The sequence below is a fragment of the Colias croceus genome, chromosome 17 (assembly GCF_905220415.1).
Source record: "Colias croceus chromosome 17, ilColCroc2.1".
NCBI lineage: Eukaryota > Metazoa > Arthropoda > Insecta > Lepidoptera > Pieridae > Colias > Colias croceus.
The window spans coordinates 292,373-307,356 of record NC_059553.1 but is presented as its reverse complement, the minus strand read 5'-3'; the positions used below and the strand labels follow the sequence as shown (position 1 = coordinate 307,356).

General features: G+C 37.7%; 2 protein-coding genes across 2 annotated transcripts; one reads left to right on the top strand and one right to left on the bottom strand.

The window, feature by feature from the left end:
• The first annotated feature begins 47 nt into the window (after positions 1–47).
• LOC123699262 lies at positions 48–7,871 on the top strand. Its single transcript, XM_045646182.1, has 4 exons — positions 48–756; positions 1,156–4,389; positions 4,573–4,712; positions 7,629–7,871. Exons 1-4 carry the CDS (start codon positions 48–50, stop codon positions 7,869–7,871), a joined length of 4,326 nt encoding a protein of 1,441 aa, XP_045502138.1.
• Positions 7,868–14,530, bottom strand: LOC123699261 (inhibitor of nuclear factor kappa-B kinase subunit epsilon). The gene is made up of 6 exons (XM_045646181.1): positions 13,606–14,530; positions 12,782–13,009; positions 10,391–10,526; positions 9,435–10,167; positions 9,163–9,307; positions 7,868–8,131 (listed from the first exon to the last, which is right to left on the bottom strand). The coding sequence occupies exons 1-6, from the start codon at positions 14,350–14,352 to the stop codon at positions 7,868–7,870; spliced, it is 2,253 nt and encodes a 750-aa protein (XP_045502137.1). The 5' UTR covers positions 14,353–14,530.
• Positions 14,531–14,984: the final 454 nt, after the last annotated feature.

Sequence of the window (14,984 nt, the reverse complement as noted above, 5' to 3'; positions counted from 1 at the left end):
GAGATTTTATAAAGTTTTTTATATGTTAATTTTGTTTATTATAAGAGATGGAATCTTATATTAAAGTGCAAAACAATATATATGATCGAATTACAAAAGCTAGATCTAATTTTAAGAAATCGCCTAAAGAACGTTTAGCGAATGATGCGTATTTATCGACAAGATTGGATGCGCTTGAGGAACTTTGGTCTCAGTTTTTGCAAACTCACACGCAAATTATTCAAGTTTCGGAAAGTGATAAGTTGAACGCTACTACTTATGTCAAAGCTGATACATATGGCAATTGTGAAGAACAATATATCGATTATAAGTATGAGTTGCGGGAAGCTCGAGCTAATTTAACTGTTAAATCATCCACTGTACATCATGCGCCAGATGGCAGCACGACATCTACAGATTCGAATCAACAAGGTTTTAAATTACCAAAGATTGCTATCCCACATTTCTCCGGGAAATATGCAGAATGGACGAGCTTTCGAGACCTGTTTTTGTCACTGGTACATAGTAACCCTACATTGGATGACGTTCAACGATTACATTATTTAAAATGTCAACTCACTGGAGAAGCGGAACGGTTCTTGCGACACATACCAATAACTGCAGAAAATTATAAGTTATGTTGGAAACAGCTTGAGGATCGGTACAGCAACAAAAAGTATCTTGCCAATTGTATCTTAAAGAAATTTATGAATCAAAAAACTGTAACAACTGAATCGGCTATAGCGTTACGCGAAATTTTAGATACTACTAATGAATGTATGTTTGCACTTAAAAATTTGTCAATAGATGTAAGTACTTGGGACACTATTGTTATTTATGTTGTAAGTTTAAAATTAGATTCCGAGTCCCGTAAGCAGTGGGAACTGCAAAGTAGTAAAAATTGTAATTTATTACCAACATATAAAGAATTTATAGAATTTTTAGAAATCCGTTCACGTTCATTAGAATTTATTGATCCTAAGATAGCTAAACAAAATAGTCAACAATATAGAACTAATGTTACTCCGAAAGCGTTTCATATTTCAAATTTAAAATGTATTTATTGTTCTGATGATCATCATTTGCGAAATTGTAAAAGTTTTTCAAGAGAAATAACTGATACTCGACGGAATTTTGTCCAATCACAAAATCTTTGTTTTAATTGTCTTGGTGCAGGTCACAATGTCTATTCGTGTCGCCAGTCTTCCAGGTGTCGTATTTGCAAGAAGAAAAATCATTCTTTACTACATCCCAAAAATGTATCGCTCCCGTCGGTGCCTCAAATGAGTGAGGCAGAACCAGATGCTAAGGAAGCGACAGCATCTACATCAACACAGGTAAAAAATATTAATAATATCAGAGCCTGCTTTTCACGTTTCAGTGGACAAGTTTTACTTGCCACCGCATTAGTTAATGCCAGGTCACACACAGGCTCATTGATCACGTTAAGATGTCTCATTGATCAAGGATCACAGGCTTCATTTTTGACTGAAGCCGCTGTTCAACTTCTCGGGCTAAGAAAGATTCCACACAAAAGCTCCATTATTGGTTTGGGTAGTGACCAATCAAGTTCTGTTGCCTCTAAAGCGAGGGTAGAAATTGAGATTGAATCACGCCATTGCAACTTTAAAATTTGCGTCCAAGCTTTTGTGCTCAATAAGCTCACCTCAGTACTTCCGGAAAGGAATGCTGTTGTTAATCTTAGTCCTGAAGTATCTAAATTAGTTTTAGCAGATCCTTTCTTTGCAACACCAAATAAAATTGACATGCTCCTTGGAGCAGATGTTTATGGTCAGATTTTGCTTGAAGGTCTGATCAAGAATTCACCCAGTGCATTAATCGCGCAAAATACACAGCTGGGTTGGATTCTATCGGGTCCAATTCAATCCAGATCGAGCTCCAGCACTATTTGGTGCAATCATATTCATCAAAATGATGAATACGAACTTATGAAGAAGTTTTGGGAGCTTGAATCGGATCAATTTGCCTCTGATAAATCACTTCTTACGGAGGAAGAAATTAAATGTGAGAATATATACTCATCAACTACTAGGAGAGATAGTTCAGGACGCTATATAGTACATTTACCATTTCGAACCGATGATCCGAATTGCAAATATGGTAATTCAAAGGCTATTGCAATAAAACAATTTAATCGGCTTGAGAATCGTTTATTAAAAAATCCTAAGCTTAAGGCTGAGTATGCTGCTGTCATAGAAGAATATAAAAGGTTAGGTCACGTGGAAACTGTGCCATCACATGAAGAAGATTTGCCTGATGCTGTATACTTACCTCACCATGCAGTGATCCGAGAGGATAAGGATACTACTAAAGTCCGAGTTGTCTTCAACGCTTCTTGTCCAGGAACCAATGGCATCACATTGAATGACGAACTTATGGTAGGCCCATCACTACAACCTGACTTACGTCACATTATAATGTGTTGGCGTCAATATCCAATTTGTCTTGTCGCTGACATTATAAAAATGTATAGACAGGTGAAAATATCTGAATTACATACAAATTTTCAACGTTTTGTGTGGCGTGAAGATCCAGATCAAAGACTGCAGCATCTGCGCCTCTTACGAGTTACTTTTGGTACGGCTTCAGCACCTTATCTCGCTGTGAAATCATTACAGCAAGTTGCACACGACGATGGGGTGAAGTATCCGCTGGCTGCTGAAAGAGTACTTCGTGAATTTTATATGGACGATTTTATGTCGGGTTGCTTTTCTGTGGAAGAAGGTAAGCAAATTTATAAGGAAATAACACAACTTCTACAAGGAGGTGGATTTGTCATGCAAAAATGGAGCAGTAATAGCGAAGAAATACTTAAAGAAATTAATGAAGATGTTGAAGATCAAGCAGAAAACCTGAAACTAAAAATAGATGAAATCATGAAAATTTTAGGACTTACCTGGAACAGAAGAACCGATGAATTTGAATACGTAGTAAAACTTCCACAACTCTCTCCTCCTGTATCAAAAAGAAAAGTTATTTCAGAAATTTCTCGATTATTTGATCCTGTTGGTTGGCTTGCGCCAGTAATAATTTCAGCCAAGGTTTTTATACAGAAATTATGGCTCTCGGGAATTGAGTGGGATGATGAACTTCCTCCACAATTACTGAAGGACTGGCTCAAGTATAGAAGTGAATTAGATTCACTTACCAAATTTAGTATCCCACGCTGGATCAACATCAATAATGATGATAAAGTTCGCGAATTGCATGGCTTCTGCGATGCTTCAAATGTTGCATTTGCGGCAGTTGTGTACTTGCGAGTAGTTAATTCCAATGGGGAAATTAATGTTGCATTAATTGCTTCCAAAACAAAGGTAGCGCCCATTAAACAAGTTTCGATTCCGAGATTGGAACTTTGTGGAGCTGTACTACTCACAAGACTGCTACTTGAAGTGTCTCAAGTAATGGGTATGGAGAAATCTTCTATTCATGCGTGGACTGACTCACAAATTGTGCTGGCTTGGCTTCAAGAACAACCTAGTCGTTGGAAAACATTTGTCGCCAACCGAGTGTCGGAGATTATTACTTCGTTGGAACCGCAGCAATGGCAACACGTATCTACCAAGGATAATCCTGCAGATTGTGCATCGCGTGGCAGTACGCAATGGGATGTTCAAATCTGGAAGGAAGGGCCAAAGTGGCTGCAAGAAAAGGATATAAATTTTACAAGAGGTCAAATAGAAGATACACATTTAGAAGAAAGAAAAATGAAAATTTGTTTAATTAATACTCACAGTGATGAAGCAGATCCTGAAGAAGAAATATACTCACGCTTTTCATCTTTGAGAAGACTGCTCCGCGTTACTGCACTCTGTAAAAGACTAATTAAAAGAATGAGAAAAATGGAAGTAGAGGATCAGAAGGATTGGATAACAAGTTTTGAAATAAGAGAAAGTTTAAAAATATGCGTTAAAAGATGCCAAGAAAAACATTTCGGTGAAGAGCTTGCAGATTTAAGAAATAAAAAAGAAATAAATAAAAAAAGTAAACTTACCTCACTCAATCCAATAGTTGACGAAGACGGTATCCTACGAGTAGGTGGCAGACTGCAGCAGGCAATCCTTAGTGATGAGAGAAAACATCCTATCATTCTTCCTCGTAAATCACAGTTTACAACTTTGATTATTGCGGATGCTCATGAGAGAACATTTCACGGCGGTCCCCAATTGATTCAAAATTATTTGCAATCTAAATACTGGATAATAGGTGCGAAGGATTTAATACGGCTGTGTGTTCGAAAATGTGTTCGTTGTGTACGATATGCCGCTCGCATAAGACACCAGTTGATGGGACAACTACCGGTTGAAAGATCTACTGCTTGTCGACCTTTCTTGAGGAGTGGAGTAGATTATGCAGGACCTATTAATATAAGAACCTCTAAAGGCAGAGGTAATCGGTCATTCAAGGGATATATTTGCTTATTCATTTGTATGGCCACACGCGCTATCCATCTCGAAGCAGTAAGTGACCTTACGGCTCAGGGATTTCTAGCAGCGTTTAAGCGTTTTATAGCACGCCGTGGTCATTGCGCTGAAGTATGGAGCGATAATGGGACAAATTTTGTGGGTGCAGCACGAGAACTCAAATCTTTATATGCTCATGAGAGGTCCAGTATAGTGAAGGAAATTGCAGATCAACTGGCTACAAATGGGACTGAATGGCATTTTATCCCTCCCCATTCCCCAAATTTTGGAGGACTATGGGAGGCAGGGGTAAAATCGACAAAACATCATTTAAGGCGCATTGTTGGGAATTCAACTTTGACATTTGAAGAAATGACAACATTGCTTTGTCAAATAGAATCTTGTCTGAATTCTCGGCCTATTTCTAAAATTACTGAGAACCCAGACAATCCAATCCCACTGACACCAGGGCACTTTTTGGTGGGAGAACCTCTGGTTTTACCCCCTGATGTCAATTACGAAACATCTAAAATCACAAATCTCAGACGGTGGCAAATGACCCAAAAAATGACACAAGATTTTTGGCGTCGTTGGTCAAATGAATATTTGACTCAGTTTTACCATCGTTATAAATGGAATAATATTTTTCCTGAACCTAAAATTGGAGATTTAGTATTAGTAGTAGAAGATGAACTTCCACCTGGAAGATGGTTATATGGTATTATAGTTGAAAAACATCCCGGATTGGACGGAATTACGCGAGTTGTCAGTTTAAAATGTAAAAACAATGTAATTAAACGCCCTGTTTCTAAATTGTGTTTTTTGCCAGTTACCAACTAATGTTAATTTTTTTTTTGTCTGTCTTAAGCCTCATATACTTTGTTCTGTAGACAAACTAATACGAATATTAGTAATTTCTTACTAGTTATGTATGTGGTAATATTTTATTTTGTATTTTTATTTTTGATGTTAAATTCGCTAAAATGTTCGTTAGTATTTACGTTTTGTATGGTATAGTTGTATTAAGGAAAATTGTGAAAATTTGTCCTTGGTGGGCTGTATGTTTACGACCTACCGTCACTTTATTTTATATTTTTGTTCACGCGAATTGTAATATGCATTGTCATTGTGTCATCTTAGCGTCTGAGTATTGATAACATCTAATATTAAAATTTGTTTTGTAATTAATATAAACCTGTGCTAAAGAAAGTAATGTGTACTTAAATTGCTCATTGTGTATTGTGGCATCTTAACGTTTGTCGAAGGAATTAAACTCAAAGCGATACAATAAAGGGAGTTTTTATTCACATTCCAAATAAATAAACGGACCTAATAAGTGCATCTATACAATACTGATATTCCTTAGACTCAGTGTGTTTGTATCATAAGATAATAAAAATAATTTAATGAGATTTTTTAAGCAAATTTCTGATAATTTATTTTTAGATCATAGTTTTAGTATTTTACGTAAGCCAAAACTATGATATAAAATTATAAATTACAGAATAATATACTCAATGCAATAATGCGATAATATCAACTAAAAGCACTAAAAATTAATTATGACCACAAAGTGTCAGTAATACAATAAGCTATTTTTACATGTGAATAAGCAAGCTTTTTCGGACAATTCCATTAAAATAAGATACTATGGTAAAAATATGTATATTTATTACAAATTATTATAGCAATAATTTCTTAAAACGAAAACATTATATATTTTTTATTAATATCATAATTCTATAAAATGGAACATCATTTGGAGATCTTTTAACACAATTTTCAGTCAGCTTACTTGAGCTTTATAACAGGAGGTAAAATATAGACAGTATTAACTCAAACATAGGGACACTATGAACTTAACTTATTATATTATGTATCTTAAAAATACATAATATTTTCATACATTCTAATCTTAATAATACAATTATTTGTATGTATATAAATATTTGTTTGAAGGGTTGCTGGATTTATTAAATAACATTATTTTTTTGGAATGTTACAAATAAGTGTTGAATTTACTTATTTTAAAATGCATTTAATGTGCAATACATCTTAATATATATGTTACAGGAAATGTATGTAATCCGTCATTGTATACAATTCCTAGGAAATGTATACAATTCCTAAAATCGTACGGAAATGTGTGAAATAAATTATTTTATACACATTTCGGTTGGACTAAAGCAAAGGGGGCGCAGGACTTAAAAAATGTTTGATGGAGTTGGTGTCATTATAACACCTATTTATTATTGTTTTATCGTAAAGATTACGCTTATATAAGCATGTTTTATAGGAACAACTTTTCTCTAAAATCAAAAATAGCCGAGATATTCGCCCTCAAAGTTAGGTTAGGTTTAGGTTAGGTTAGGTTAGGTTAGGTTTGTTAAAAAAAAACTACACAGAAATAGGAGCCCCGCGAAGCGCGGCTCCGTCGACGAAGATCGAACGATCGAAGATAATAATATGAACATAATATTATTACAATTTTACGGTATGACTGTTACCCGATTGTATCAATAAGAGCTATAATAAAAAAAAATAACAACGTGTTTTATTACAGAAAGCATTTACTTTACACATTTCCTAATACGATATAGGAATTGTACACAATTCCTAGGAAGATTATACATTTCCTAGGATATGCATGCATTAAATAGTTTTTTAAACAATATTTTATACATTTCCTAAATGGTATCGGAATTGTACACATTTCCTAGGAATTGTATACAATTCCTTGATTTCATACATTTCCGGTAACATATATAAATCTCGTGTCACAATGTTTGTCCTCAATGGACTCCTAAACCACTTAACCGATTATAATAAAGTTCGCACACCATGTGCATTTCGATCCAACTTGAGAGATAGGATAGTTTAAATCTCAAATCGTTTTAGAGAAAGCGGGCGAAGCCGCAGGCGGTAAGCTAGTAAACACTATATTTTGGCCATATTTAATTGCACCAGTTACATAAGAAACTATTACAATATGGAATCGTTATATAAATCAACTGGTTTCACATTTTTCTAATTGGAAAGTGGAATAGAAGTTACAGGCAGATAAATTATTATTATAACCTGTAATTATGCACTTAATGGTGTAAATATTTTAATTAAACCCCTATTGTTGTATTCGCGTATTTGTCTATTTTATAGTTATATAAAACCTAACCCTAGCTTATTGCACACGTGGACTTTGCGCTGGTTTTCAATTCACTCTTACAGTCTTCCTCGAGCTCCCTGCACGTGTCGTCTCTGGAACTGGCCGACTCGTATATAACCGTCCGTATCCCCGAGTCCAGGGAGGTGAGGTCCTGCGAGCCGGAGTCACTGTCACTATCCGAGTACACTAGGGGCACTTCACTTTCACTGTCACTGTCACTGTCCCGTGTACCGAGGGGCGCTACACTGTCGCTGTGCAGGCCGTCGCACCAGCAGGTGGGGGGGGCGGGGGGGGCGGGGCGCTAGGGGCCCGCGTCCGTGAGGCGCACGAGCCGCGCCAGCAGCGCCGAGTTGTTGGCGAGCGCGGCTGCCACCTCGTCCCCGGCGGCCAGCAATGCTCGCACGCCGGCCCCGCTGGCCCCCACCCCACCCGCAACAACCCCCGACCCCGCTGACCCCGCTGACCCACCCGAACCCCCAGACCCTGCACGCCCCGCCCGACCATTGGACACCCCGCGTCTATCTCTCTCCTTGTCGGACGTCGACTCGAGCGCTGGCTCGCTCATCTGTGAATGAGTTTATTATTCAACACAACATTGAAGATATGTTGTTTGGTCAGAGGTCTGATATGTGTGTGTGGCCCATGCTTTAACCAAAAAATAACATTTATATAGTTAAAATTTTTTTATTCAATGATTTGAATGTGAAATCATACTGTCAATCATAGTAATTTGTTTAATCTATAATAGATACAAAGGGGAATGCTCGTTAAATGCTTGTAATTGTGTGTTGTGATGTGATGCGATGTGATGTGATGCGATGTGATGTGATGTGGTGTAATGTGATGTAAAGACTAAGGGTCAACTCACACCAAAAGAGCGGCGAAGCGCAGCGAAGCGGAGCGCAGTTTCAGTGCCATATGAATTTTAACTTTATTTTCATGACTATAATACTTATTATCGCATGAGAAACTCGAACGAGTCGCGCGGATGCCCGCGGCGCCGCGGGCTCGAGTTTCTCAGGCGATAATAAGTTAGTAATGACAATAAAGTTAAAATTCATATGACACGGAAACTGCGCTCCGCTTCGCTGCGCTTCGCCGCTCTTTTGGTGTGAGTTGACCCTTTAGCGATGCCGTACCTAGTGTTGTTAACTCGTGTGATGTGATGAGGTAGTGTCGTTAATTCGTGTAATATGATGTGATATGACGTGATGCGGCAGTGTAGTTAATTCGTGTCATGTGATGTGATGCGATAGTGTTGTTAACTCGTGTGATGTGATGTGATGCGATGCGATATGATGTGATGTGATGAGGTAGTGTCGTTAATTCGTATCATGTGCTGTTGTAGTGATGTTAAGTCGTGTTTTATGATGTGATGGTGCCGTATCGTTTTGCAAGATGTATGGTTAAATTTCTGATTGTGCGTGTTTATGTGCACGCCGTGTAAATTGTGCACGCCGTGTAAATGTGCACGCCGTGTAAATGTGCACGCCGTGTAAATGTGCACGCCGTGTAAATGTGCACGCCGTGTAAATGTGCACGTCGTGTAAATGTGTACGCCGTGTAAATGTGCACGTCGTGTAAATGTTCACGTACCGGCGGGTGCGCGGCGAGAGCTGTGCGCGTGCGCACTTCGGCCTCTTGCAACCGCGCCGCCAGCGCCACCAGCTTCATCTCACCGCTCGACACGTCTTTGTCTAGGATCTGCGTCTGCAGGTACACTGTCTGCGCCACTTTGTACCTGTGTAACATAAGATTAAATATGTAGACAAAATATGACGATCTATTCAGTCGATATAGCTTTCGTATTTGAATTGCATGGTATGACAATTTTGAAAAAAATATTAGGTATGTGTATGTAGAGTTACCAGTCGGCGATGGCGTCGGCGCGCGCGCGGGCGAGCGGCGCGGCGCGGTGCAGCAGCGCGCGCGCGCGGCGGCCCGTCTCCGCCACCGTGATGCGCTCCAGCATGTGGAACTGCTCGTCGTTGTACGTGAGCGAGCGCGTGGCGCGGTCCCGCACCAGGTGCTGCCACGAGTCGCGCAGGCGCTCGGCCAGCGCGCGCGCGCGCACGTGCAGGCGCAGCGCGGCCGGGCACGGCGCGTGCGGCACGGCCTCGTCCCACTCGGCGCGCAGCCCGCCGGCCGCGTGGCGCGCCGCCAGCCCGCCGGCCGCCGCCCGCAGCGCGGCCGCGTCGCGCGCCGCCCGCGCCGCGCCGTCCGCTCCCACGGGCGGCAGGCGCGCGGCGCGGGCGGCCAGCTCCAGCGCGCGCGCCGCGTCGTGCAGGCGCGCGGCGTGCTGCGCCAGCGCGTCGGCGCGCGCGGCCGCGGCCCGCAGGCGCGCGGCCAGCAGCGCGCCCCAGCGGCCGACGGCGGCGCCGCACAGCACGGAGGCGGCGCACAGCTGCTCCACGCGCCGCTTGACCACGTGGCCGACGCTGCACGCGGTCTTGGCCTGCGCCGCGTCGTTCTCGATGGAGATGATGGCGGGGAACACGGGGAACTTGGGCGCCTCGGGCTCGGGCGGCATGCTGACGCCGCTCTCGCTCTTGCTGAACAGCAGCAGCGGCTGCTCGGCCGTCGTGTCTGGGTAGTTTTTGCCTGCACATCGTTCAATTGTTAAATCTATTAAATTATCATTTATCTCACAAAATTGTATTCGTACATCTACTGTGATCCGCAATTTTACGCAACTTTTTTTGGGATATTATTATATAATCTATCAAAGCAAAACATATGAATAAAATATATAAGTAATAGTAAGTAATAAACTAAAAACTAATTTCAAAGTCAAAATAAAGTAGTCATATATGATATAACTGACCAAGTGTGTTCTCGTCAATCTCGGTGAGGATCAGCTTATCCTGGTACAGCAGAATCTGCGATTCGGCGACCACGCTCGTCTGCTCGCAGATGTAAGTCTGTAGATGCTCAAACTTCTCTTCAGGCTTTAAAAACACCTGGATAAAAAATATTTATTCTAATAAATAACAATTCATAAGGTAATGAATTGAATTGAATTTTTTATTTTAATTTATTTTAATTTAATTTAATTGAATTGAAATTCATAAAATTGTAATTCATAAAATCTGAACGTACATTTTGATCAAGCAATGAAATGGTATTAACAGCTAACTAAACTCAAATATAAAATTAAAATATTAACAAGTGATAACTGCGTTAAAAACAACCGACTTCAAACTTGCACTTGCAACATTTACGCTACCTACCTACAGACAAAAAATATAATTTTTATGGGACCAATTCGACACCATCCCGCATCGAACAAAAAAAGAATCACGTAAATCGGTTCAGAAACCTCGGAGTAATCGGTGTACATACATAAAAAAAAAACATACCGGCCGAATTGATAACCTCCTCCTTTTTTTGGAAGTCGGTTAAAAACTAGCGGTCTGCCCCGGTTTTGCCCGTGGTACATATTTCACAATAAAAGCTAGCCCATGTTCTTTCTCAGGGTCTAAAGATTTTCTGTGCCAAATTTCATCAAAATCGGTCCAGTAGTTTATGAGCCTATTCATTACAATCAAACAAACAAACAAAGTTTTCTTCTTTATAATATAATAATAGTGTAGATTTACACATGAGGATGATGCTATTTTTTTCGTGTAAAATTGCCCCACTGTTCTCTTGACTTTCACTGACTCAAAGTCACAATAGAAATCAATATTTTCATTTTAATTAATAACAATTTTTTATATATGTATAGTAAAGTCCTTTCCACCTAAGATGATTTCTGTGACACATCGATTTTTGACACGTGTAGAGATGTCTTTATTGAAATCGAATCAATTGTTTCCGATAATCGATAATATTTTATATGGAAATGAAATCGATTTGAATAAAGTACCAAAATTAGTTTTTTCGGCATTTCGCCAATAATTAACTAAGGAAACTTAGCAAACAACAGCAAAAAAAAAGTCAACAATAACAATTAGTAACAATAACAGAATACCACGTAAAATATCAATATAAAAATGCAACTTGTATACAAGGCTGACGGACTCGTACAGACGATTGACTCGATTGACAAACGATTACAAGATGGGCGCCGATTATATGTTTTCCAACTCTATGATTTTTCAACGATCCATTTCATGTACACGAATTGCGTAGGTATTATATTTTTGTGTTATTTTATTTTATTTTTCATTATAATAAACTAAACAATACTGTTTTTGATTTATAAGCTTAAGATGTTTCATTTTTATATTTTTGGTATTAATGCCGCCATAAAATAAAAATACTATGCACTAAAATTATTTTGGCGTTTTAAACATAAAATACGTAATTCGGAACACGACGAAGTGTCACAGGAATCATCCTACGTGAAAAGGACTATAGTTTGATTTTCAATCACTAACATTGCCTATATTAAAAAAGAGCGTGTGTGCTGAGCACACGTGTCAGAAGTGAAACTTCTTTGGTAAGATGCAAAGATAGCAATATCTTTGCCTTACTCCATGACAATATGACGGTACCATGATACTACCTTTATTACTACATTTAAATTTTAATCGCAACTAAAGAAGTTTCACTTAAAAAAATATTTTATAATACATATTATATTTTCGTCTGTTACGTAAACAATAATTACATCAATTAAACAACACGTAAATAACACAGCGGCTTTAATTATATCTGCCGAAAACGTTTGCATGAAAATAAACATTAGCAATTATAATTATTAGGATGTGGTCCATAAATCAAGGTGATTCGCCACAAACTATAACATAATCTGTTTTATAACAGAGTTATGTTAGCTAAATAAATTACGAATTTTAATGGAACTTTCTAATGCAATTACTAGGAAGGTGATACTTCTGAAAATGTTAGTCATGGTTTGTATGAGTTAAACTAATATCTCTTTTATATTTTATTCAGTTTTTTTTTTTTTAATATCTTTTATAACATTTAGTTCTTGTTTTAATATCCAGGATTATATTATTGTAGATGGTAGAACATTTTACTTTAGTCTTTCGTATTTCCGTTTCAGATGATATTATCATGTTGAATAAAATAAAATTTTTAATTTAATATTTAAAAATAAGACAAACTTATTGTAATTTCAATTATTTTCTGTTTAAATAAATGCTCAGATAATCAGTGTCTACTACTAATGCTAACAAATTTATAAAGTTAAATTAGATCCTCTTAATATTCTTTCCTATTAGAATATAACTAATTGAAAACAAACCTTCAAGCTCACAGCCTTGTGAACATGAAACACATGGACTGGTTTAGTAGTTGTGACCATCTGGACTTCAGAGAAGAACCTCTCAAAGGTCCATATCCTGTGGGGGTCCACCTCTAGAAGACCAGCAAGTAGCGGAGTGACCAGCTTCCTGAGACCAACACTGAGTTGCACATGTGAGGGTAACTCACGAGACCACTCTATGGGACCTTTCTCTGTTGTTTGTGATCCCTGTAATGAATAAAAATTTAGAGACACATGAGACTTTTAATTTATTACGGTTTATATGGTTTAATTTATTTGTTATGTAAAATTTTAATTAGGTACCTAATTGTATGATTCCATTCATAATTATATGCACTGCATTCAGAATAAGTTTAGATGTTGTTTATTTGTGAAAAAATAAAAACAATTTCATAATATATTTAAAAAAAATAATTTCAGTATGGTATCTTATCATTAAATATATGATTTTTGCATTTTAGTTATTATCTTATCCACAAATAAACAAATTCCTAGACATACAATGCTGTTATTAATTAAACATATTACTGCAACACAATTAAAATTTATAACTGAAGAGAACTTTCTATCAATTCAAATTATTGTTCAAATATATTTTCATCATTTATGGAAGCATGGGTTAAAAAATAAACAATTAAAAACACACAAAAATGTTAAATTGATATTTTTGGTTTTATGGCATTCAAATGCTTTATAAATATTAATTTATAAAGAATAGAAAAAATAGGGTTCGAGTCCCGCCTCATGATCGAATTTTTTCTGTTCTTTATAAATTTATAACACACAAAAATACTTAAACTTACAGAGATAACTCCTGAAGCTTTCTGAGTTGTAATTAAAAACATAGTTTCCTTATTTCTCCTTCCCCCAAAAGGTCTAAAAGGCAGCTGCCCTGTCGCCACGTGGTATAGTGTCACTCCAATAGACCACAAATCAACTGTGGCTCCAAAACTTTTACCCGCTGGTTTCCTTAACACAGCTCTTTCATACATATCTGGATGAAGATATTCCTCAGTTCCATACAGAGATACAAACTGCTCCTCCTCCTGCAACTCCCTGGCTGCTCCGAAATCTGTCAACTTGTAGGTTGTTGTACCATCTTCATTGATAAACTTCATTATATTACCAGGTTTCAGATCTCTATGCACCAAGTTATTATCCCGCAAGTGCTTCATTCCAGCTGTTAAATGCTCCAAAACCAATAAGAACTCTTGTTCTTGGAGACCGTAAGTATTTTCCGGGTCGTCGAGTATGTTGAACAAACTACCGCCAGTGCACAGCTCCATCACTATGACCTTTCCTCTCCCTTCCCGTTCCTCTTCAATGGCTAGGAGTTTCACAATGTTTTCATGTTTCACTTTTTTGAGAACTTCGAATTCTCGCATTTGTACATCGTGAGGTCTCATGTGACTGAGCTGGTTAAAAGTTTTGACCGCGACTGGCTCTCCATTGTTTTTATTAACCCCTTGAAACACTGCCCCTGTAGCACCTTTGCCAAGCACACTCGTTGTACACCACACATAGTTTTCTGAACCTCGTAAAAACGACATTTTAATTGTTTTCGAACCTTGCTACTTATTAAAAAATTGTACTTTCGAAATCTCAATTATAATTGAGTGTGTATTACGAAAATACCAAAAACTATGATTTTTCATACGTCTATTTAATTTAGGACGTAATTATAGTTTCTACCATGGTGTTTTTTTTTTAACTTTCCACTCTAAACACAAATACCTACTTTTAATGAATAAAATGCAATAATTAACTCTACCCTTCAAGCACTTTCCATTTGAGAATTCTGAACACAGATTCTGAAATTCTGAATTTGAAATTTGTCAATTTCAAATTTCAAAATGTCATTGTTTTTTTTTCTGTAATAATAAATTGTGTGAATACAAGGAAGAAATTCAAAGACAATCAAACAATACATCAGAAAATTTATGTTCTAAAAAGGAATAAAAACCACAGAAATAAAAACAAAATTGTCACAGGCATAACATATGAATATATTTTTTTTCAACACTGAACTTAGCGCAACCTGCTGGTGCGTTTCACGTTCCAATTAAGCATCAGCATAATTCGGCATTGTGCGCTACTGAGTCGCATTATGCTCTGTAATTGGAAAACAGCCAAAATTTAGTTACTCATTGAGAAGTAGTACCCTTTAATATATTCTATGTGT

Coding starts and splice junctions, on each gene's coding strand:
- LOC123699262 (XM_045646182.1), top strand. CDS start 48: ATGGAATCTTATATTAAAGTGCAAAACAATATATATGATCGAATTACA. Junction 757..1,155: donor TTTAGATACTACTAATGAAT/GTATGTTTGCAC, acceptor GTCTTGGTGCAG/GTCACAATGTCTATTCGTGT. Junction 4,390..4,572: donor AAGAACCTCTAAAGGCAGAG/GTAATCGGTCAT, acceptor TTGTGGGTGCAG/CACGAGAACTCAAATCTTTA.
- LOC123699261 (XM_045646181.1), bottom strand. CDS start 14,352: ATGTCGTTTTTACGAGGTTCAGAAAACTATGTGTGGTGTACAACGAGT. Junction 9,308..9,434: donor GCCGACGCCATCGCCGACTG/GTAACTCTACAT, acceptor TATGTTACACAG/GTACAAAGTGGCGCAGACAG. Junction 8,132..9,162: donor CTCTCGCCGCGCACCCGCCG/GTACGTGAACAT, acceptor ACTCATTCACAG/ATGAGCGAGCCAGCGCTCGA.